The sequence below is a fragment of the Lactuca virosa genome, chromosome 8, assembly GCF_052849685.1.
Source record: "Lactuca virosa cultivar CGN04683 chromosome 8, Lactuca_virosa_CGN04683_v6, whole genome shotgun sequence".
NCBI lineage: Eukaryota > Viridiplantae > Streptophyta > Magnoliopsida > Asterales > Asteraceae > Lactuca > Lactuca virosa.
Genome location: NC_136433.1, coordinates 384727820 through 384751926, shown reverse-complemented (window position 1 = coordinate 384751926; position 24107 = coordinate 384727820). Strand labels below are relative to the sequence as shown.

Below are 24107 nucleotides of genomic sequence, written 5' to 3'. Positions count from 1 at the left end.
TGATTTGGCACACTGGTCAACCAAATTTGTCTGGTAGATCAACCTCCCAAACTTCCATGGACATTGACAATAGACTCATTGGAAGTCCAGAAAAGTCTTCTCTTCCCAATGGAAAGGGATCGACCAAGGTCAAACCGTTTGACCGGATGGTAAAGAGAAAGGCCGAATCTAAAATTGTCCCATGTGTTGATCCAAAAGAGTCCATTTGTTTCTACTGCCAAGATAAGGGGTATTGGTTACAAAGCTTCCAAATCTACCTGAAGGATCAAAAGGATGGGAGAGTCAAGATGTATGACTCTGCTTTTGGTAAGTCCACTATCTAACTCTATTAAGTTCCTATTTGTAGATTCATGATACATGATGTGATAAGATTACATTTTGATGTTTTGTAGGATCGAAGAAAAGAAAGCAAGCTTAAAGGAAGAAGCATGATGAGTCTGATCATGAAGAAATGGATTTCGATCTCATGGTTCGATGATCGGATTTTTGAGTTGCTACTTAGGAGTTATGAAAGATTTCTTAGGAACATTTAGTAACATAGTTTTCATTTGTAATTGCGTTGTAAGGAAAAGTTTTTCCGCGTTTTCATGAATAAAATAAATTTTGATTTTTATATTATTTATATTTCCTTGCAATGACACTTGTGAAAAATTGATGTTTGTATGTTTCTATTATTAGCAATATTGAAATGGATGTGATTCTTTATTATGTTATTTGTGATAGTGTCAGAAATTTACTAAATAAGGAAAGATTCTCATCACCCAAGGTTCAATTGGACAGAAACTTGGAATCATACAACTTGTTTTGTGTGATGAATGAGAACCTTCGTATTTGGAAAATTAAGACTAATTCCTTGACAAAGAGTCAAGTGAAGGACTATGAGATCTAGTACACGTTGTTGTGTATTGGTCAGGTCCACCACAAATAACAATGAAGGCTATTCGTCATGTTTTACTAAGGGGTTAGTAAATATGTTTATGCTTACAAGATTAAGTGTAATTCTTAATCATTGAAAAGTTTTAATGAATGGCAGAACGAATAAGAAGAATCAATCAGGCAGAGAGATAAAAAGTTTCTCCAATCTGAAAAGAAGGAAGAGTGCTTTTGTATCGTGTTTTATAATCATCTTAGTGATTATAGAACCATATCACAATTGATACTCTAAGGACACCTTAGTACACTATCATGGCTAAGAAGAGGAATAAGGAATTGTTGAAATGGTTAAATAAAAAAGGTGAATCATACTTCATTCCAAAATCGAGTCTTAGAGTCATACTCCAAGATTGTGACTTGAGTGACATAATCTTTAGTAGAAAAGTCTCTTACTCCTGCACGTTTGAAATTGGTAACTTGTGATGTCTTGGATAAGACAAAGACCAACTAAGACCGATTGTGTGGAGTGTTTGTCTTGATAAGAACCCGCACTAACTCTTGAATATTTGTTTGTCAAGGAATGTTTCTTGACAAGAGAATCTTATATGTCAAGAGGTTAGTGGGAGTCTTAATGATCTTGAAAGGTTTCAAGAGTTAATCAAGAGTAAACCCATTGTTAATCACTAGCACACGACTTGAGGTTTATAACCTATCGTGTTGACAAATTCTTGTTTCTAATCCATTCCAGTTAAGTTAGCTATGCATGTGAGTTCTATGAGTTCTCATTTGACTGCATGTAGGGAAAAGCACCTTGATCAATGAAAGTACATTAATCGGTAAAGGTGAGCTGCTGAACAACTTGAAAGACATGGTAGGCCCTTGTGCTGCTAAGTGGCAAGAAATTAAGAATGAACAAGTTCAGTCCATATAAGTTGGGATTTGTCACAAACATTGTCTTATGATTATGATTATGACAAATTCACATGGATGGGAACACATACACCATAAAATCTAAGAAGATTTTAAGGAGATAGCGATTGTGTAAATTGCATTCTCAAATTTGATTATGATTACGGCATCCCTCTTCATAGTTCGAATTGTGAGTTTTGGCAATTAGTCTGAACATTTGGGACTTATTGATATAAGTTCTAGAAAAGTTTAGACACACATATGAGCTATCTAAGGAAAGGTGTATGAGTTTGAGAAGCTTATATAAAGTCTTATCGAAGCATCTCATGTCAGAAATATGAACTTTGGTTAAGGAAGTCAATAAGTATTGATTTCTAGAAGTCCATCTGATTTCTGAATACATGTCAAAGCTAGTGGGAGCATAAGTGTTATGCTGGTAAGGAAATAATTATCATGTCAGTTGGAGCATGATTATTATGGTAAGTATTGCGAGTTAGCAATATTAATTATAGAAAACAAAAGTTTCAATTCGCAAAGTTGCAGAGGTTGAAAGGTTGTTTTGCTATAATTAAAGGAGAGAATATTATACTTCATTTCAAATCTAAAAGCTTAGATCGAGAAATTTTAATCAAATTTAGTCAAAGGACATATATGAACGTTATGTTGAAAAGGTTCAACATAAGGAAATTCTATATATGGCAATATTCTAGCAGGAGACTGATAAAGTATCATGTCTTTATGTAAGACATTATGAATCGTATCCCATACACTTCGGGTATAAGATCGATTGCATATGCTGTAATGTTCGACCGTTCTGATTTTCCAAGTGCTTAGGGAATTAAGAGGGAAAAAGGACCAGAACCGGATATGACTAAAATAATTAAACAACTGTCAAGGACGATCTGAGGTTCGCTAAGGATTGGTTGCTTGTGGGCAGTTGGAAGTATAGTAATGGATGTACCATATTGGCATTATTATGAATAGATAGGACTCTATTAAAAATGAGTTGTCATATGGGAAATATGGAAATGTTTCCATATGGGAATTGGATATTGAGAATCTATGTAGATTAGAAACTTTTATGCTGGAAGGATGTTCAAAGGAATGTACTTTGAATGTGAGACTTCATATCTATGGAGTTGTCTTGTAACAATCTTCAATAGAGCACTTTGTAATTTCATTGGTAAAGTCTTGGTGACTTTGGTGCTATGACATTACAAAAGGATCATTGCATAAAATGTTAGAATCTAACATATACTAATAGTGGCAAGAATTTAGTATTCTTACACTTGTGATAAGGATTAGGAATTGTGAAATGAGCATCAATGGAAATGTTTTCAATTGATCTATTTCACAAAGTAAGGACCATAAGTAAACATAGTGTGCATGCTTGGAGCATGGGATAACTATTGTTTCAATTCAAGTATTAAGTTGATTATTCGAAACAATATACAATGAATAATGTGTAATCGATATGGTGATTAAATAATAAGTGTTTTATTTATACTCACAAGTTTGAGACCATATTGGATTCGATTATTCTTGTGTTTCACTTTGCATGTTTTGACTTCCAGAATAACTAGGTTATTCAAACATCCACAGTCGATCATACATTGAAAGTAGGTATTGAGGCAATACTGTCATGAATCCGACTGTAGATTGTCTAAAGTGTTTAGACATAGAAAAAGTCTGCTGCAGTCTTCATGAGTGCTCCTGAAATAAGATTTGAGTATTAGATTAAACCCACGTTCACTTGAATCGCTTCATGGATTTTATCACGAGTGATTAGCGAGACGATAATATCTTATATTCTTGAAACGGAGAGATATGAGTTGCAGTTTACAAGTCGGTTGCACATTGATAATACGTAAACACACCAGTAACTTGGTGTTATAAAACGTATTGTTGTGTGTGATTTGATAAGTAAATAGAGCAAGCATATGAGTCGAAGTTTATCTGTTCCTTTTATCCAAAGTGGATAAAAGCGATATCTGTGGGCCCCTCGATGATTTAGTGATGACACCATAAGCGTTTGGCCAAGTCTGGACTAATTTGATGTGTTCAATTGTAGTCTGTTGTCAGTCGTCATAAATCAGAAATCAGGAAACAACACATGAACAGAGAGTATGATTAAAATCCATGTCAGTTCATACGATATCTTGAGAATGGAGGAATATATGATCCCTTATCTAAAGGACGCGTTGCTGATAAGATCAGAGTTCGATAGCGGCTTTTGAAAGCTACGATTGCTAATCAGATTCTGAAGTCATACACAATAATAGTTATTAGACTTATCCAAGTGAGAGACTATTGGATTAGGTGTCTAAGCCCATAACTATTTTGGTATGTACTTGATTTGATTATGAGCATGGTCCTTTTGGGTTGCCTTCACTCATGCAACTTGATAGGATGACAAGAGGAGAGAGAGAGAGTAATTTATTATGTGAATAATAAATTAGTACTCAAAATGGTTTTATTAATATATTACAAGATTAATATATTATTTGGAAATCACATTATTTAATTAGTATTGATCATAAATTGATTTGGAATTAATTTGATGATCAAAAGAGACTGATTAAATAAAGGGGACTGATATTGTAATTATTTGATAGTTGCAATTGGGGTGATGGATTACCTTAGAATAAGGTTGGACGAATTCTATGGGAAGCCCATAAGGAATTCGTCCAAGGGCTATTCTAGAAGGGGTCCATGGGCTGCTTAAGGCTGCTTAAGGCATAAGCAGTCACATTAGGGTTTCCACCTAAAACCCTAGGAGCCACAAGTATAAATAGACCCCATTACAAGGGATTTTCGTCCAAGGCTTTATGAAACCCTAAGAGTGGCGAAAATCCTTCTCTCCTACTTCATCCTTTGCATAGAGTGTTTGTGACTCCATTAGAGGTGCAACACTTGGGGCACTAGGCTTTCAGAAGTCAAGATCAAGAAGGATTAAACTTGTTATTACTACATAATAAGAGAGGTAAAGATTCTAACCCTAATCATATGTCAATTTCGAAATATGTATGCTAGTTGTAGGGTTATTGCTTTGGTATTCAATGTTGTATGTTCAAATTAGAAAAACCTAGATCAAAGCAATTAAGGTTGCATGTACACCATAAGAATGATGTTATGCTCAAAACCCAACAACTACATCACTTCCCCGTGTATGCTCAACCCTTATATGCCCTACAACCTAATTAGGGATGAGAGTGGGTCCAAACTCGGACCGGTAGACCCAAACCCAGAAAACTCGGAAACCGGTTAACGAGATTTTGTAGGACCGAAAACCGGACCGGTATATAGGAAACGGTTCCGGTTCGGTTTCAGGTAAGGTACCGGATAAAGTGGGTCTAGAACCGGAAAACCCGGAAACATCAAAGTGGGTCGAATGGAACTGGATAAAGTGGGTCTAGAACCGGAAAACCCGAAAAAACCGGAAATTTTTGGTAATTACTTAGTGGTTGAACTTTGAAAAATTTCAACTTTGATATCCCAACTTTGGGGGCTGTAAGTCATTAAATACTAAACCAAAAATGATATACTTATAGTCTAAAATCATGTAGAAACTCTAAACTACACGTTGCAAAAAACCTCATATGATAATTCGACTTCAAACGGATTAGATATGCATGTTTCAAAATTTTACAAAATACAAAAATAAAGCTGAAAAACAGAAAATTCGCAGCTTTGATATCCCGACTTTGGGAGACTATAAATCAATGAATATGAAACCAGAAATGACAAAATTAAAGTCTAAAATCATGTACAAACTCTATACTACACTTTGGAAAAAACCGCATGCTATTCCAACTTCAAACGAATTAGATATGCATGTTTTAAAGCTATCACAGCATACCAAAAAAAAAAAATGAAAAACATAAAATTTCCACCATTGATATCCCGACTTTGAGAGACTGTAAGTCAATGAATATAAACCAAAAAATGACAAAGTTATAGTCTAAAATCATGTACAAACTATAAACTACACTCTGGAAAAACTTCATGCCAATTTGACTTCAAATGAATGAGATATGCATGTTTTAAATTTTTCACAGAAATCAGTTGCGACCCTAAAACCGGTTCCTGTTTCTAACACGGTTCTGGTTCTTAAACCCGGTTACCCGGACCCGAAACCCGGATAGAGCCATTCTTTAGACCCGAGACCCGGACCGGTTTTACATGTTCCTCGGTTGTGGTTCTAAATATCATCCCTAAACATATTTTAACAAAAATACAATCGAAGCAAAAAATGATCAATTTTATAATAAGTTAACGGTCTAAAATTAATGGTGTTAAAGCGAAAGAACTTGCCATAAGAACGTTTTTTGTTTGCAAGTTTGATATTTGAAGGACGAGAACCGCAAAGACCATCTTTCTGTGATCCCACCCAAATTCTTGTGCGTCTTTGAAGTTGGTGATTGCGATGCTACACGAACTCCTACTGTCACTGTTAGGCTACACAGGAGACCTAATCGTCGACGAGAGAGATCGGCAGTTATCCGTTGGTTTGTCTCCCGACGACCCCATCTCCAATCAATGCACCTTCAAGCTTGCTTCCGACATATCTTTTGTCGAGCCCAGCGAAAGGTATTTCTCATCATCTGCTGTTTTTTTTTTTTTCAATCTTTAAATTTCCCCAAATCACTAGGGTTTTAGAATTTCAATCTTTTTTTAAGAGTACGAGTTAAGTGATCGCTTGGTTGGTCGAATATGTTAGAGTCCGGGTCTGTGATAATCAAATAACTTGGATAATGAGAGGATTTGATAGACACTTCCCTTGGGTTGCACGAAATTGTTTTAGGATAATCCATACGAATGATAATCAACTTCGAGTTTAGGCACAAAACTTGAAGTCGTTGCTAGATTTGTGTAAATGTATGTATTATTTACACAAATCTAAACATGTGGTTATGGTTATGAATCACAGGGATATTATTGAGAAGACGATTGCTTTAGGGTTTTACTATCGTGAACTTGATCGATTTGCCACCAAGTCACGAAATTTAAGCTGGATAAGGCCCCGGAATGAGTCTCCTATGCCATACACTTCTGTCTTTCCAAAAGAGAAGATGGAGAATCAGAGTGTCTATAGGAGGGCCATTGCAAATGGCATTACAGAAATTCTTTCTGTTTACAGATCTGCCATTTTGCATATGGAGCAGAAGTTACTATCAGATCATCTACCCATCTTAGCTACAGTTACTCAAGGCCTGAACAAGGTGCAGTATTTTGCTCTCTTTGTATTACTGTTTTGTTTTTTCATGTTCTTTGAGCTCTTACTGATTGAAGTTTTTTTTTTTTTTTTTAGTTTTTTGTTCTTCTGCCACCTCTATATGAGCTGATTCTAGAGATTGAGCGTGATGGCATTTGTGGAGGGAAGCTTCTTAATCTTCTACATAAACGATGTCACTGTGGGGTCCCAGAGTTGCAGACATGCATTCAGAGGTATTATATATATATTTTTTTATCAAAAAGAATATAAAAAAAACAAGCTATTAAACTTTTTCTATTGTGAACAGACTTCTTTGGCATGGACATCAGGTCATGTACAATCAACTTGCTTCCTGGATGGTGTATGGGATTCTTCATGATCAATATGGAGAATTTTTCATCTCAGAGTAATACTTTTTCTAAATGTTCTGTTTATGATACAATACTGTTTGTTGACAGCTGTCTAAATGATGATTTTGATTTTAATGTTTTTAGGAAAGAAGGAAACTCAGATATGAACATGACTGAGAAGTTAACACGTATGTCAGTTAATGATGGAACTTTAAGTGATTGGCATTTGGGATTTCATATTTCCTCGGTACTTAATAACTAATTTCCTTCTTTTTTTTTTTATGCTTTATTCAAAACTGCTAATTTTCATAAAAGTTTCTTCCAGGATATGTTGCCAGAGTATATTCCATTACACGTGGCAGAATCCATTCTATTTGCTGGAAAAGCAATTAGGGTTCTTCGTAATCCAAGTTCTGCATTCCGTTCTGTAGATGCAAAACATACAAAATTAATGGGAGATGAACTTCTGCCACAATCTGAAGCTGATAAGATTGAATCCATGCTTCAAAATCTTAAGGAATCATCCGAGTTTCACAAAAGATCATTTGAGGGTTCTGTTGATTCAATCAGAGCTATTGCAGCAAGTCATCTTTGGCAGGTGGAAATCTTTGCTAATTTTTTTTTTTTTACTTTTTATCTTGTCTCTATAGTCTGATTAATATCTTGGAACTTTAATTAATGTGTAATATGTGCAGCTTGTGGTTGTACGTGCTGATCTAAATGGACATTTGAAAGCCATCAAAGATTACTTCCTTCTTGCAAAAGGCGATTTCTTTCAGGTAATTGAATGAATGACCATTTTCGTCTTTTTATCTGTATTTTGCTATATTTTTTTTAATGTGAATTTAATAAGATTTTCACTGTGTATAAAATAGAGTTTTCTTGAGGAGAGCCGTCAGTTGATGCGTTTACCACCTCGACAGTCAACTGCTGAAGCTGATCTTCTGGTTCCATTCAGACTGGTAATTTTTTTTTTAAAATTTAATTTAAAAAAATGGATGCAGTAGAACCGATTTATTTCATTTTAAAATTTTAATATCTAGACATGGTGAATGGATTGAAATAAAATTTTGCATATTTGTAATGCAGGCAGTAACAAAGACTATCAGTGATGATGATAAGTATTTTTCAAGAGTAACTCTAAGGTAAAATAATGCTTTTTCTATTTCAGAATTACAACTGCAATCAAATAAATACTTACATAAATATTTATAAACTACTTCCAGGATGCCTGGTATTGGGGTCAAAGCAGATGTATCCAAGTCAAAATATGTTGATGGTGATTCAAGTTTGTTATCTGATACTTCAATGGAGATGTCACTTGATGGGTGGGATGGTATAGCCCTAGAATATTCCATTGATTGGCCCTTACAATTGTTCTTCACACAACAAGTTCTCTCCAGGTTTTCTTTCTGACATTTCATCAAACACCTTATGCTCAAACTCAAATCACAATCCTTATCCTTGTTTTATATAAAATATGAACAGGTATCGGAGGATTTTTCAGTATTTACTGAGGTTAAAGAGGACACAGATGGAATTAGAGAAGTCATGGGAATCAGTAATGCAGCAAGACCACTCTAATTTTTCCAAACGTGTAAATGGATCAAAATCAACATCAACATCACAACAGAGAAGACAATGCTTTAGGCCTATGTGGCGTGTTAGAGAGCATATGGCATTCTTGATTAGAAATCTTCAGTTTTATATCCAAGTTGATGTCATAGAATCTCAATGGAACGTATTACAAAACCATATACACGAGTCACGTGATTTCGCTCAGCTGGTTGACTTTCATCAAGAGTGAGCTACCTATATATATAATTCTTTTATAAAAATATATGTTTTTGCTTTTATCTTATTGTTAAATTAAATTGGTATTTTGTAGATACCTGTCAGCTTTGATTTCACAATCCTTCTTGGATATTGGCTCTGTATCAAGGATATTGGATGGAATCATGAAGCTTTGCTTGCAGTTTTGCTGGAAGATTGAAAACCAGGACACCAATGCAAGCACTGTTGAACTCGAACGTATAACCGAGGTAATTTTTTTGATGAGGGTATTCATGTCTTTTGACATCAATATTAGTTTTAAGATTTTTTTTTTGGGGTACAGGAATTTAACAAGAAGTCAAATTCGTTGTACACAATATTGCGAAGCAGCAGGCTTGCGGGAAGTCAGCGGGCCCCTTTTCTTAGGCGTTTCCTTTTGCGACTAAACTTTAATTCCTTCTTTGAGGTAATAGTAATTCTCTTTAGAATTATGTGTTGAGTTAAATCTCTTTATTTATTTATTTATTTATCTGACTTTGTAATAATTAATGTTGATAGCAAACCGCACAAGGAGTTATGAATGTCATAAGGCCACGTCAAACTATCCCAGTCCTACAACGGTAGCCAGCATTTTTGTCATAGGGTTAATTAAATGTAAGAAATATCATACTATGTTCTTGTGGTTATCAGATTCTAAGATTAAAGTGTATGATGTGACGTAATGTAATGTAAATCGTAATTCCTTGATACGAGGATTAGAAATGTGTGTATTCATACAGAGAAAGTTGGGAATCTGTTGTTTATATCATGAGTGATTGCATTAAAAATTATTTGAAACCAAAGAGATCATTGCATGTTGTAACAATCCAAATAACCTCACTACTACATCAGAGCCATTTTGACCTTGCACAAAAGCCATTACATAAAATGTAATGATAATTTCTTTTAATGATACAAAATCATATCACATTGGGTTTAGACTTTAGAGCTCCTCAAATCCTTCTTCATCGCCTTCTTCCTCAACCCTCTGAAATTGCATCCTCCAAGTCTCCATCTGTAAGGTTTACATAACATGTCACAACTTACTTACTTACCCACATTCAAATGGGAGCATGGCATTAATTATCTCTCACCTCATCATCAGAATATCGTAGGTGCTCTGCAACAAAAAGCAGATTATCAGGGATTCCTTCTACCTGTTCTCGACCAAGGCTTCTTGCCACATCATCATAACCTATGATTTGCACTCGAAAACCATAGCTCATGAAAACTTCATACATCCATGTCTCCACATTTAGCTGTCAAAGAAGCCATTAAAATGGTGAACATTACAGGTATAGTAAAAACAGTAAAAAATTATTAGAGTATGAGCCAACCTTTGCCCCCTCATCATTTTCAGTCAACCACAATGGAAATTCACCCACCAACAGACATCCTTTCATGGCTAAATTACTAACCATAAACAGAATCTCCTTAAAACTAGCCAAATTTGTGACTGGAAAACCCTATAGTAAAAAGTAAAAAGGGGCAAGATCAGATGATGATGATGATGATGATGGGATTAGAAGTTAGAAGATGATCGGTTTGTTCACCTGGAAAACCCATATACTTGGTCTGGAACCATTAAATCCTTTATCACGTAAAAGTTGTTGCATATCAGATGACTCCAAAGGAACATGAAGAAGCAAACAGCTTCTTGGAATTTTAGCACCAACATCTATGAATTTCTAAGAAAATCCATCATAAGGATTGTTGCGCATTCAATCAAATATTATCTGATTATCTTAATTGAAGTTACGAACCTTGGAGCTTTTGAGATGCTTTACTGAATACTGATTGTGGTGATACATCATAGATTACAGTTGAAGAAGGCCAATTGAGGCGATAAGCCCTAGTATCCATTCCATCTGTGAACATTACAACCTGCAGAGGCAGAGATGGATGATTCAGGAAGTTTAGGAAATTTTGACGAACTTGGTACCTACTTGTTTAGCTCCATCAGCACCCTTGGTTTCGTTAAGCAACTTATCATCGATAAATCTAGTGCCAATGCAGTAATGGTGATCCGAATTTTTGTCGAGCTCAAGGTCAAGGTCAGGAGGCACAAAGCAGCCAGCGTAAGGATCGACAAAAAGAGGCTCTGCATTATACAATCAAAATTTGAAAAACAAGAATGTTCTTTCCTTTGAGCATAAGGTGTTCGATGATATGCCTGAAAGAGGTGAGTGTTTTACCTGGTCGAATAGCTTCTTGGAAACGATAGGAGGCTCGAGAAATGGCGGATTTGAAGAATAGGTGGTCATGGGCGTCATTTTCGTGGAAGCAGATTTTGGCTGTAACATTGAGGCTGCCATTTTTGTTGTTTCTTTGAACTGAATTGGAAAACAGTGATTGGCGCAGAATAGGAGGAGCTGCTGGTGAGTGTACAAAGCGGTGTCCTATGAAACACTCAACTTCCATGATTGATGATTGAGAGCGAGCTTGTTAATCTGTTCGATCTTCTACTATCTCCTTGCTTCAAGGACAAGTGTCAATTCGCTTTTATATAAACCGTATACATTTTAATGATTTCAAGAAAATAATGAATGATACTCTAACAATTTCATATATTCCCTGAGATAAGCAAAATATCATATTTGTTATGACTATCTAAATACTACTTTATAAAGAGATCTCCTTTATAAACCTTGTAATATTCCGTCGATAAACTAAAATAACATAAATAATAACCGTAACAAAATAAGTGAAATAAAAAATTATTTATAACCGATTATATCACATAATTGATTACTAAACATTTTGAATTTCGAAATCTCTATTAATAATGATAATTTTAAGTGGTTTAGAAGTTGAATTTAAATCCACTAATCTAATAAATAAGTACTAATTCGCCACGTGTCAATCTCCAAGCCCCACATAATCATATTTTCCCGCTTCTTTTACTCAACTGATTTTACCAAAATGGCCTTCAATTCCTAAAAACAATAAATATTCAAATAATATTCAAAATCGGTAATCGGTAATTCAAAATCGGTAATATCCGAAAAATATGGAAGTTTGTTTTTTTAATTGGAAATTGATTAATTTCCAGTGATTTCTAGTGATGCTTTTATAAATGGAATGCGAATGCCAATAAATTATATTTATTACCTTACAAAATTACCTGTAAACGATTTTCAATCTTCAATTTATATCATTTCCCTGAAAATCCCTGAAAATTCCCTAAAGCAAAGGAAAGTAAATCTCTTCACAAAACAGAAATGCACTAAATTCGAAATTTAAATTTAAATCCCAAATAATCAGGTCGAAATATATGCATACACATATATTAATCATCTATCTATACGACTATACGAACTATACGATACAGAATCCACGATTCTGGTTCTGAGTTTTATTTGCAAACGCTATTCTTCTTTAATCTTCACCGACGTCTTCATAACAAAAAGGTGTGTTCTTCAATCATTCTCAGTTTTATCTGTTTACTATATTTGTTAATCTTCTTCAATCTTTCCCAGTTTTATCTGTTTACTATGTTTTAACATAAGGGATTCAATAAATCAAGCTACTATTTTGTTTAGTTGTATAGGATAGAGCATTTGAAAAACTGTTCATCAACTACTACAATACGAAATACTTCAGATTAATGATTTCTTCTCTTTAATCATGGTTCGTATGTGCCGATTGAAATTTCTTTAGTTTGGAAAGTATTTTGACAGGATTTGTTTGCTACATATAATTAAGGGAAAGCTCCAGAAAAGTCCTAAAATTTTACTCTAATTTACAAAAAAATCCCAAACTAAATTTTGTTTACGAAAAAGCATAAATTACCGGTAAAAATGGCGATTTGAGCCATTTTTTTTTCTGGTTTATCGGTTTTATTATTTACCTGTTTCACTAAAGTCCCATTATTTTACCCTAATTTGCGAATAAGTCCCAAAATAAAATTTACTGATGATTTGACCCTTTTCTCTATGTAACATACATATTACCGGCTTCATTGCTGACCCGGACGCCTAGTCATTAAATGAGATGATGAGATGGATATGTTGAGTTATATAATGCTATGTTTAGCATAAAACTTGATATCCTGATGTATTATATATCTTTTTGGAACATAAAATGCATCCAACGAAGACTACAATAATTACACAAACTAACAACAACTGCGTTATTTTTTACGTTTATAAGAAATATCAAATTGTCTATCTAATCTTATGTAACCCATCAGACATCAACTCATTTTTTGCATTTTTTTATTGGAAACACACATTTTATTGGTTTCATTGCTGACGTAGATACATAGTCATAAATAAGCCGATGAGATATGTATCAAATTTTACAGTAAATATGACATTATATAACCCATCGTATTCATCTTATCAGCTAATTTAATGACTAGGTGTCTAAGTCAGCAATAAAACCGATAAAATGTATGTTACATGAAGAAAATGGCCAAATCATCAGTAAATTTTATTTTGGGACTTATTCGTAAATTAGGGTAAAATAATGGGACTTTAGTGAAACATGTAAGTATTAAAACCGGTAAACCGGAAAAAGGGGTCAAATCGCCATTTTTACCGGTAATTCATGTTTTTTCATAAAAAAATTTTAGTTTGAGACTTTTTCGTAAATTAGGGTAAAATTTTAGGACTTTTCTGGAGATTTCCCTATAATTAATGCTGCGATTTTCATTTTTATAAGGTTATTTTGGTTTTTTAATTTTAACCTCTTTGTATCTTTATTTCGAGAAAATTTATACTATTTCATTATATATTAAGGACTAGCATCTGTAACTTTCTCTTATATTATAAACATGTATTTTAATAGGAAATAACATTTTTATCTTTTTGTAAACTTTTTTTATCAACAAAATATTAAATAAGACCATTAATTGTATGCAATTATTTTTTGTATACAAATTTATAATTGGTCTAACCGTTGAATTACTTATTGTTATGTGTTAAGATGCCTAACAGATAACAATATATAATATTTATATGTAACTGTTGAATTACTTATTGTTATCTTAAATCCCCTAATCTAATAAATAAGTACTAATTCGCCACGTGTCAATCTCCAAGCCCCACATAATCATATTTTCCCGCTTCTTTTACTCAACTGATTTTACCAAAATGGCCTTCAATTCCTATAAACAATAAATATCCAAATAATATTCAAAATCGGTAATCGGTAATATCCGAAAAATATGGAAGTTTGTTTTTTTAATTGGAAATTGATTAATTTCCAGTAATTTCTAGTGATGCTTTTATAAATGGAATGCGAATGCCAATAAATTATATTTATTACCTTACAAAATTACCTGTAAACGATTTTCAATCTTCAATTTATATCATTTCCCTGAAAATCCCTGAAAATTCCCTAAAAATAAGAACAAATCTTCAATTAATTTCACGTAATTTTTTAAGGCAAAGGAAAGTAAATCTCTTCACAAAACAGAAATGCACTAAATTCGAAATTTAGATTTAAATCCCAAATAATCAGGTCGAAATATATGCATACATATATATTAATCATCTATCTATACGACTATACGAACTATACGATACAAAATCCACGATTCTGGTTCTGAGTTTTATTTGCAAACGCTATTCTTCTTTAATCTTCACCGACGTCTTAATAAAAAAAAGGTGTGTTCTTCAATCATTCTCAGTTTTATCTGTTTACTATATTTGTTAATCTTCTTCAATCTTTCCCAGTTTTATCTGTTTACTATGTTTTAACATAAAGGATTCAATAAATCAAGCTACTATTTTGTTTAGTTGTATAGGATAGAGCATTTGAAAAACTGTTCATCAACTACTACAATACGAAATACTTCAGATTAATGATTTCTTTTCTTTAATCATGGTTCGTATGTGCCGATTGAAATTTCTTTAGTCTGGAAAGTTTTTTGACAGGATTTGTTTGCTACATATAATTAAGGGAAATCTCCAGAAAAGTCATAAAATTTTACTCTAATTTACGAAAAAATCCCAAACTAAATTTTGTTTACGAAAAAGCATGAATTACCGGTAAAAATGGCGATTTGACCCATTTTTTCTGGTTTATCGGTTTTATTATTTACCTGTTTCACTAAAGTCCCATTATTTTACCCTAATTTGTGAATAAGTCCCAAAATAAAATTTACTAATGATTTGACCCTTTTCTCTATGTAACATACATTTTACCGGCTTCATTGCTGACCCGGACGCCTAGTCATTAAATGAGATGATGAGATGAATATGTTGAGTTATATAATGCTATGTTTAGCATAAAACTTGATATCCTAATGTATTATATATCTTTTTGGAACATAAAATGCATCCAACGAAGACTACAATAATTACATAAACTAACAACAACTGCGTTATTTTTTACGTTTATAAGAAATATCAAATTGTCTATCTAATCTTATGTAACCCATCAGACATCAACTCATTTTCTGCATTTTTTTTATTGGAAACACACATTTTATTGGTTTCATTGCTGACGTAGATACATAGTCATAAATAAGCCGATGAGATGGGTATCAAATTTTACAGTAAATATGACATTATATAACCCATCGTATTCATCTTATGAGCTAATTTAATGACTAGGTGTCTAAGTCAGCAATGAAACCGATAAAATGTATGTTACATGAAGAAAAGGGCAAAATCATCAGTAAATTTTATTTTGGGACTTATTCGTCAATTAGGGTAAAATAATGAGACTTTAATGAAACATGTAAGTAATAAAACCGGTAAACCGGAAAAAAAAGGCTCAAATCGCCATTTTTACCGGTAATTCATGTTTTTTCATAAACAAATTTTAGTTTGGGACTTTTTGGTAAATTAGGGTAAAATTTTAGGACTTTTCTGGAGATTTCCCTATAATTAATGCTGCGATTTTCATTTTTATAAGGTTATTTTGGTTTTTTAATTTTAACCTCTTTGTATCTTTATTTTGGGAAAATTTATACTATTTCATTATATATTAAGGACTAGCATCTGTAACTTTCTCTTATATTATAAACATGTATTTTAATAGGAAATAACATTTCTATCTTTTTGTAGACTTTTTTTATCAACAAAATATTAAATGAGACCATTAATTGTATACAGTTATTTTTTGTATACAAATTTCTAATTGGTCTAACCGTTGAATTACTTATTGTTATCTGTTAAGATGCCTAACAGATAACAATATATAATATTTATATGTAACTGTTGAATTACTTATTGTTATCTTATTGGACAATTTGTTTAAAAAAATGACAATTTGTTTAAAAAAATGTTCTAGAGGGACCATTTCTGTAACATTTCCACGAATTTGAGTTTTTTGCAGTACTAATTTATGATATAATATATTTATGGCATATCATATTTCAGAAAAAAATTTACGAGATTAAATTTCAGATTTTTATTTTTCATTTTGTGCTTCCACATTTTGTTTTGGAAATTAATTTATTTTACTATGATTGCTTTTTTAATGGTTTGTTTCATTCATTTTCTTTCTATAATTAAATCACATGAGTTTTTACTATATACTAATGTTAAATACATTTCTTCTTATGTATATCAATTTTATAAGCAAATTTGACTGTTTTGCCACTACTAATTAATGATATGACATATTTATGCCATATCATACTTTGAGAAAAAAATATTTGACTGTTTTGTCATTACTGAGTGTCATGTTATCTAACTGTTGAGGCTTGACACCTCTTAATAAACTTATCAAAAGGAGGGCAAATTCGTAAATTTTCATGTCCCCCCTCTTTGATGTCGGTTATAGCAATGTACTTTAAAAGTGAATCATATTTAATATCCTATTAGGAAACCTTTGTTGAATAATTTCAATGATGATAAAATATATATGATACTTTTAATTCATTTCCTTCACATATAAACTAAACAACAATTTCAAATTTACAACAATCATTATATAGTTCTCACTGTGAAACACAATCAAATCAATTTTAGAAAAAGTGGACAAATTATCATTTTTGTCATGTTCTCAGGACACATGCACCATTGTTAAATAATTTATCACAAAAATGACAATTTGTCTAAGAAGATGTGCTATATGGACCATTTCTGTAATACTTCCACAAATTTGACTGTTTTGCCACTACTAATTTAAAATATGACATATTTATGCCATATCATACTTTCAGAACAAAATTTAATCGCATATTACATATAAATATTATGTATTGTCATATGTTATGCATCTTATTGGACCTTTTTGTATGTATTATCTGTTAGGCATCTTAACATATAACAATAAGTAATTCAACATTGTTATCCACAAATTGGACATTTTTGTTAATCATGGTTCGTATGTGCCGATTGAAATTTCTTTAGTCTGGAAAGTATTTTGACTGGATTTTTTTTGCTACATATAACTAATGCTGCGATTTTCATTTTTATAAGGTTATTTTGGTTTTTTAATTTTAACCTCTTTGTATCTTTATTTTGGGAAAATTTATACTATTTCATTATATTTTAAGGACCAGTTTCTATAACTTTCTCTTATATTATAAACATATATTTTAACAGGAAATAACATTTTTATCTTTTTGTAAACTTTTTTTATCAACAAAATATTAAATGAAACCATTAATTGTATACAATTATTTTTTGTAGTTCTTTTTAGTTATGACAATGTTGCATTACTCTTACATTAGGGGATTGTATTTTTTTTTTAAAATTTTATTTGCGATAAAAATGTTGGACATTGTCCATTTTACTATGTATTATTTTTACTATTTATGTTTTTTAGATTTGATAACCGTGTAGTACACCAAAATGACCAATTATCTAATTTTTTTTGCTATAGGGACCATTTCTGTAACATTTCCATAAATCTGCTATAGGTAAAGAAATGTAACACATATTTATGCCATATCATTCTTTTCTGCAATGTTAAATGTTTAAACATGATTACATTTCAAACACTGTTAATTGTTTTTTACGATTCATAGCAATGTACTTTCATTTAACAAAATTTTACATTTTTAAATTAAAAAAGTACCATATTACCTCTACTATTTGCTTACATTTCAATATGTTTTCAATTGTTTGCAGGAAATGAATATAGGTAATAAAGTATACCTCAAAAACATTGAACATATTGATGATGATTCACATATCAAAGTGCGGGTGGTAAAAATGTTGAACTTTATAAAGAATAATATGGTTTTATCAATTGAAATGATCCTAATGGATGAGGAGGTTTGTTGTATTTCGTATCTTTTTAATATCCCGTTCAATATTACATATGTTTCGAGCAATAAAATAATTGTTATTTTGATTTAACATGGTACAAAATACCATTCTCGTGTTTTCAATCAGAATTTTTCCAGATTTGGTGATCTTTTAAAGGAATATCAAACTTATATCATTTTAAAACCCAACATGGCCGCTGTGAATAATGGTTTTAGTGCTACGGGTCATAAACAAACCATAACTTTGATTTGGAAAAGTATTCTAAAAAATGTGAGGATTTTTCAGGTCTGGTGAATGGATTTGTGTTTGTTGATTTTAATTATATTATCGAGCAAACATGCCCAAGAGACGCATTCTTTGGTTAGTTATTAAATTTTATTCCAATCACTTTTATAACTTGTGTAATTTATTAAACATTTTAGGATTTAACTTAATCTTACTTATTATATTTTATTATACTTGTGTAGATATTATTGGACAAATTGTCTCATTTCGGGCACTTGAAACATCAAATCCTAATCCATCCAAGCATTACATAAAGATGACTAGTAGCAACCTACAGTGAGATTATATTTCTTTTATTTCTTTATTATTTTTAATCACAATTTATTCGTAATAACTAATTTCATTTTTTATTTAGGTCTGTACATCTGAAGGTCAATATATTTGAAACTCAAGCATACCAGATGTCACAATACCTCAAAACTAACCCCACGGTTACTTGTGTTGTTATAGTGATTCAGTTTGTAAAATTTAACATTTGGGATGGTTTGTATTCACGCTTTATATATATATATATATATATATATATATATATATATATATATATATATATATATATATATATATAGGAGGGTTCAATTGAGAAAAAAAAAAGATTGAGAATGGAGGAATCATTCTCAGCCAATCATTTAATTAGCATCTTAACATAAAATACAGGGTGACAAAATTGTAAATATGATATGATATCCTTCAATCACAGATACGTAATTGTGGATAATTTGATAACAATTCAAATTCATTACTACTCGATCGTTCATCATCCAAATTTCTTCTCCAACCTTCAACGATCATCCAGATTTCTTCAATTAAATCCTCGATCAACATCATCCAGTGTTAATCAATCACCCATCTTCGTCAAAAACACGTTCATCAACATCATTCAACAGTAGACAAAAAAAAATCGTTTTTGGTTCTTTCAATCCAACCTTCAATTATGCTTGAATTCGAGCATATCTTCAACATCTACGATTAATTATACTCCCAGTGTCATTAGATCAACATCATCGATAATCAACAACAATTTCACTTCATATCATTCATTCAACATCGATCATCAAACAAAACTTCTAAATTAAGGTTAGAAAAACGTCAAATCATTTTTTTTGAAAAGTTTCATATAATTCTCTATCAATCTACTATTTTGTAAGTTTTAAATAGTCAAAGTATCATGTTTTTAGCATTTTTAAAAAAACTTACTTGTATGCACTCCAACTGTTTGATGAAATGCATAAACTAAATTACCACGTTATATTCACATATGAATATGTTTTCGCACCTTAATCAGTATATGATTATTAAAACACAAAACAAATATACAATTTTATATGTTATTCATATGTGAATAACATATAAAAATTATATATATTTGTGAATATACCTTGTAATATTCATATGTTAATATCCTGTGTAATATTCATATGTGAATAAACCGTGTAATATTCACATATGAATACACCATCTAATATTCATAAGTGAATATATCATCTAATACTTACAAGTGAAAATACTATGTAATATTCACAAGTGAATGCATCATTTAATATTTAAATATGAATATATTGTATCATATTCACAAGTGTATATACTATATATTATTCATATGTGAATATACTGTGTAATATTCATGAATGAATATATCATGCAATATTTAGATGTGACTAGAATATGTAATATTCATAAGTAAATATACCATATACTATTCACATGTGAATCTACCATATAATATTCATATGTGAATATACTATGTAATATTCATTTGTGAATATACCATGTAATATCACATGTAAATATACAATATAAACAACATATATCATATAATATTCACATATGATTATACATTCATGTGTGAATATACCATATGATAATTAGAATGTGATAAATCGCTATTATTATGAACTAAAAGTATATTTTTAACATTTTTTATGTGTATTCACATGTTTTTCAGGCATCGTTATAACTCAATAAAAGAATAACATTTCAATCAATGGTTGGTTCATATCCCGGTGGTTGACGATTGGTTGACGTAATTGAGAAGATATCATTGACGAAGACAATATGTTTTTATATTCACGTGTAAATGTTATACAATTTAATATATTCTTCATTTTGATCGTGTTAAATTCAAATGCAAATGATATTCATTAACCAATACAATGTTGTTTGTCTTAGTATAATGTTGATTTTACATGTAAAATAATATTGTTACAATATACAAAATAACTATTCACAAACCAATTCTTATAGTGTATTATTTATTTTTATATATAAAGGTTGTATTCACAAAATAAATAAATCAACATGTATAGTTTATTCACATAAATAAAAATAACAGATTACAATGATGTTTTTACTAGTGTGATTGAAGTTAGTAACATCATCAGTATATATGTCGTAATGATTTCTAAACTTTATTCATATATGAATAAATAGCATGTCATGATGATGTCATCACTAGTAGGAATGAAAATTTAGTGGCATCATCAAAACAATTTGTCGCAATGAAGTTTAGTCTCGGAATTGGACGAAATTCGCATATTTGATGTAAAATGGTGCGATTTACAAAACTCACAGCTTCGCCGTGACGTACGGTGTTTTTCGGCCATTCGGGACTATTTAGGGCCTCAAAATGACGTTTTTCTATTTTTATAATTTTCCGAAAAAAAAGTTATCATTTATTCACAAATGAATATAACATTAATAAAAATATATATGCTTATATAATTATTTTATTAACCTAAAAAGATTAGTTGTATGTGAATAAATATATATTCTTATCAAATACTTTTTTTATCTTTAATTTTATATATTTTGTAGTCCTCGGTTTTATTGACAGTTTTATTAATTTGTGAATAATACATATATATATTCACATTTGATTATTATATATATATATATATATATATATATATATATATATATATATATATATATATATTCATTTGTGAATATTACATATGTTCACATGCGGATATAACTCTTATATGTTATTCACATATGAATTACAAACTTGCTTAGGACCTCAAAACAATGTTTTTTTTTCCGAAAAAAATACATTATCACTTATGAATAAAAAGTATGATTAATTTTTTTTATAATTTAAATATCATTCATATATGAATATAGCATATAATAAACATAGTATATTCATATTTAAATATTAGAAGATGCATTCAATTGTGAATATTACATAGTATATTCACTTGTGAATATTAGATGATATATTCACTTATGAATATTATATGATATTTTCATATGTGAATATTACATAGTATTACATGGTATATCACATGTGAATTTTACATAGTATATTCACTTGTGAATATAATATGATATATTCACTTATGAATATTACACAATATATTCACATATGAATATTACAATGTGTTTTCACAAATATATATAATTTTTATACGTTATTCACATATGAATAACATACAGACTTGCATATTTGTTTTTTTTAATAATCATATACTGATTCAGGTCGGAAAACATATTCATATGTGAATATAACGTGGTAATTTAGTTTAGGCATTTCATCAAACAGTTGGAGTGCATACAAGTTAGCTTTTTTAAAAATGTTAAAAACATGATACTTCTAATTCAAGTTATCAATTCCAAATCATCATATACTTCCGATTTCGACTTTGAAGCGTGCAATTCCGATTTTCATTTCATTCCAAAAAAAAATCCGATTTCAATTTTGAAACCTTGAAATCCCGATTCCAGATTTCTTTGTAATACTAATAATCAAGACGCGAACTGTTCCGATTAGAATATATGTTCCAATTTCAAAAGCTTCCGACTTCAGATGCGACATCCTATGTCTGATCGATTTCACATTTTGATTTTGATTTTCGAAAATCCGATTAGGAACCTGTGAGTACCGATTCCGAGTCCTTCAATATCGACTGTGACTGCGAGTCCAGAACTCCAATTCCAATTTCATGAACAACAAAGAAATTCCGATTCCAACTGAGCTCGTTTGCGAATCTGGGAAATTCAAATTCGGAGTATTCAACAAAGAGATCGATGTTACGTATTTGAGATTGAAGGTTATTATCATATTTACAAGTTTGCCACCGTGTCTTTTATGCTTAGATTAAATGAGTGGCTGAGAATGATTCCCCCATTCTCAACCTTTTTTATTTTCTCAATTGAACTTACCTCTATATATATATATATATATATATATATATATATATATATATATATATATATATATATATATATATATTGAATTTACTTTTATTGACTAATTTATTTTTACAGGAATTGATCAAGCCAAAAGTTATTTTGATGTAACCAAATTGTTGACATTGTCGAAATTAATGAGTTCAAGAAAGAGTTAGTTTCTTTTTGTTTTTTTATTTTTTTATATTGTTTTTTAATTTAAACCAACACAGTTCCTTATATGTAATAAACTAATTTTAAACATTACAGACTGAAAGCTGATAACAATGGAGGTATGTCTGAAAAAAGCATAACTACACTCCCAAGCTACTATTCTTCTTACATAGATGATTTTAAAGGGAATTTCCCTTTAAAAACAGTTTGTGAGATCACGAAACCACTAAAGGTATATTGCATTATTTGATATCTTTTAATTTTATTTACACATTGTATGTTTTTTAACTTTTACATTTTATTTGATACAGGAAATGAAATTTCTATTAGTTGCTTCCATCGTCAATATAAGACAGAATCTACCATGGTATTACGATGCGTGCTACAAATGTGGAAAAAAGATAAACACAGTTCCCAAACCCAATCATTCCTATACCGCCCCTGACAAAATTTCCAAAAGTGTTGTTCTTCAGTGTAAAGATCCGCGTTGCAACGATTCGGATTTCCATACAGTTATAAAGTATACACATTTGTATTTATATTAATCGTTTGAATCTTTCAACAAAATTAATATTAATGTATTTTTTTTTTTAGGTATATAATTCCAATCAACGTACAAGATGATACTGACACCATCGGATTGACTCTTTTGATAGGGAAGCGAAAAGGTTGTTAGATATAAGTGCATACGACTTGAAAAAGATACATGAAGAGGTATGAACTTATAAACAATATATATATATATATATATATATATATATATATATATATATATATATTATAAAATATAATATACAAAGTGTTATTATAATATCGTTTAACTACTTGCGGTACGAGGAATCTGGTTTGAAGGGCCGCATAGGGCTGTTGGATTTTAGAAGTGCTATAATGCCAAAATGGTCCTACCCTCCTGTGTTTTATGTCTGGCCCCTTTCTGTACATAGTGGTTGAAAAGTATTGTTTATAAAATATATATATATATATATATATATATATATATATATATATATTATAAAATATAATATACAAAGTGTTATTATAATATCGTTTAACTACTTGCGGTACGAGGAATCTGGTTTGAAGGGCCGCATAGGGCTGTTGGATTTTAGAAGTGCTATAATGCCAAAATGGTCCTACCCTCCTGTG

At 30.9% G+C, this 24107-nt stretch overlaps 3 protein-coding genes across 3 annotated transcripts; 2 read left to right on the top strand and 1 right to left on the bottom strand.

Annotated features, from left to right (window-relative positions):
• The first annotated feature begins 6118 nt into the window (after window positions 1–6118).
• On the top strand, window positions 6119–9928 carry LOC145129949 (gamma-tubulin complex component 4-like). The gene is made up of 14 exons (XM_079064790.1): window positions 6119–6372; window positions 6713–7004; window positions 7094–7230; window positions 7305–7403; window positions 7492–7594; window positions 7673–7945; window positions 8043–8126; window positions 8223–8309; window positions 8437–8492; window positions 8574–8750; window positions 8836–9150; window positions 9236–9389; window positions 9464–9586; window positions 9679–9928. Exons 1-14 carry the CDS (start codon window positions 6209–6211, stop codon window positions 9742–9744), a joined length of 2130 nt encoding a protein of 709 aa, XP_078920916.1. The 5' UTR covers window positions 6119–6208; the 3' UTR covers window positions 9745–9928.
• Window positions 9904–11734, bottom strand: LOC145129950 (S-adenosyl-L-methionine-dependent methyltransferases superfamily protein). The gene is made up of 7 exons (XM_079064791.1): window positions 11355–11734; window positions 11106–11260; window positions 10923–11043; window positions 10713–10837; window positions 10497–10625; window positions 10254–10418; window positions 9904–10174 (listed from the first exon to the last, which is right to left on the bottom strand). The coding sequence occupies exons 1-7, from the start codon at window positions 11578–11580 to the stop codon at window positions 10103–10105; spliced, it is 993 nt and encodes a 330-aa protein (XP_078920917.1). The 5' UTR covers window positions 11581–11734; the 3' UTR covers window positions 9904–10102.
• Window positions 11735–22561: 10827 nt separating this feature from the next.
• Window positions 22562–23637, top strand: LOC145131969 (uncharacterized). Its single transcript, XM_079066612.1, has 5 exons — window positions 22562–22669; window positions 22887–22915; window positions 23058–23193; window positions 23273–23481; window positions 23556–23637. The coding sequence occupies exons 1-5, from the start codon at window positions 22562–22564 to the stop codon at window positions 23635–23637; spliced, it is 564 nt and encodes a 187-aa protein (XP_078922738.1).
• Window positions 23638–24107: the final 470 nt, after the last annotated feature.

Excerpts from the sequence above, each read along its gene's own strand:
- LOC145129950 (XM_079064791.1), bottom strand. The coding sequence starts at position 11,580 with ATGGAAGTTGAGTGTTTCATAGGACACCGCTTTGTACACTCACCAGCA. Across the intron at positions 11,261-11,354 it reads CCAAGAAGCTATTCGACCAG|AGCCTCTTTTTGTCGATCCT; the intron begins GTAAAACACTCA and ends TGTATAATGCAG. Across the intron at positions 10,626-10,712 it reads CAAGTATATGGGTTTTCCAG|GGTTTTCCAGTCACAAATTT; the intron begins GTGAACAAACCG and ends TTTTTACTATAG.
- LOC145131969 (XM_079066612.1), top strand. The coding sequence starts at position 22,562 with ATGAACAACAAAGAAATTCCGATTCCAACTGAGCTCGTTTGCGAATCT. Across the intron at positions 23,194-23,272 it reads AGATCACGAAACCACTAAAG|GAAATGAAATTTCTATTAGT; the intron begins GTATATTGCATT and ends TATTTGATACAG. Across the intron at positions 23,482-23,555 it reads GATTTCCATACAGTTATAAA|GTATATAATTCCAATCAACG; the intron begins GTATACACATTT and ends TTTTTTTTTTAG.
- LOC145129949 (XM_079064790.1), top strand. The coding sequence starts at position 6,209 with ATGCTACACGAACTCCTACTGTCACTGTTAGGCTACACAGGAGACCTA. Across the intron at positions 7,946-8,042 it reads CAGCAAGTCATCTTTGGCAG|CTTGTGGTTGTACGTGCTGA; the intron begins GTGGAAATCTTT and ends TAATATGTGCAG. Across the intron at positions 8,310-8,436 it reads TTCTGGTTCCATTCAGACTG|GCAGTAACAAAGACTATCAG; the intron begins GTAATTTTTTTT and ends TTTGTAATGCAG.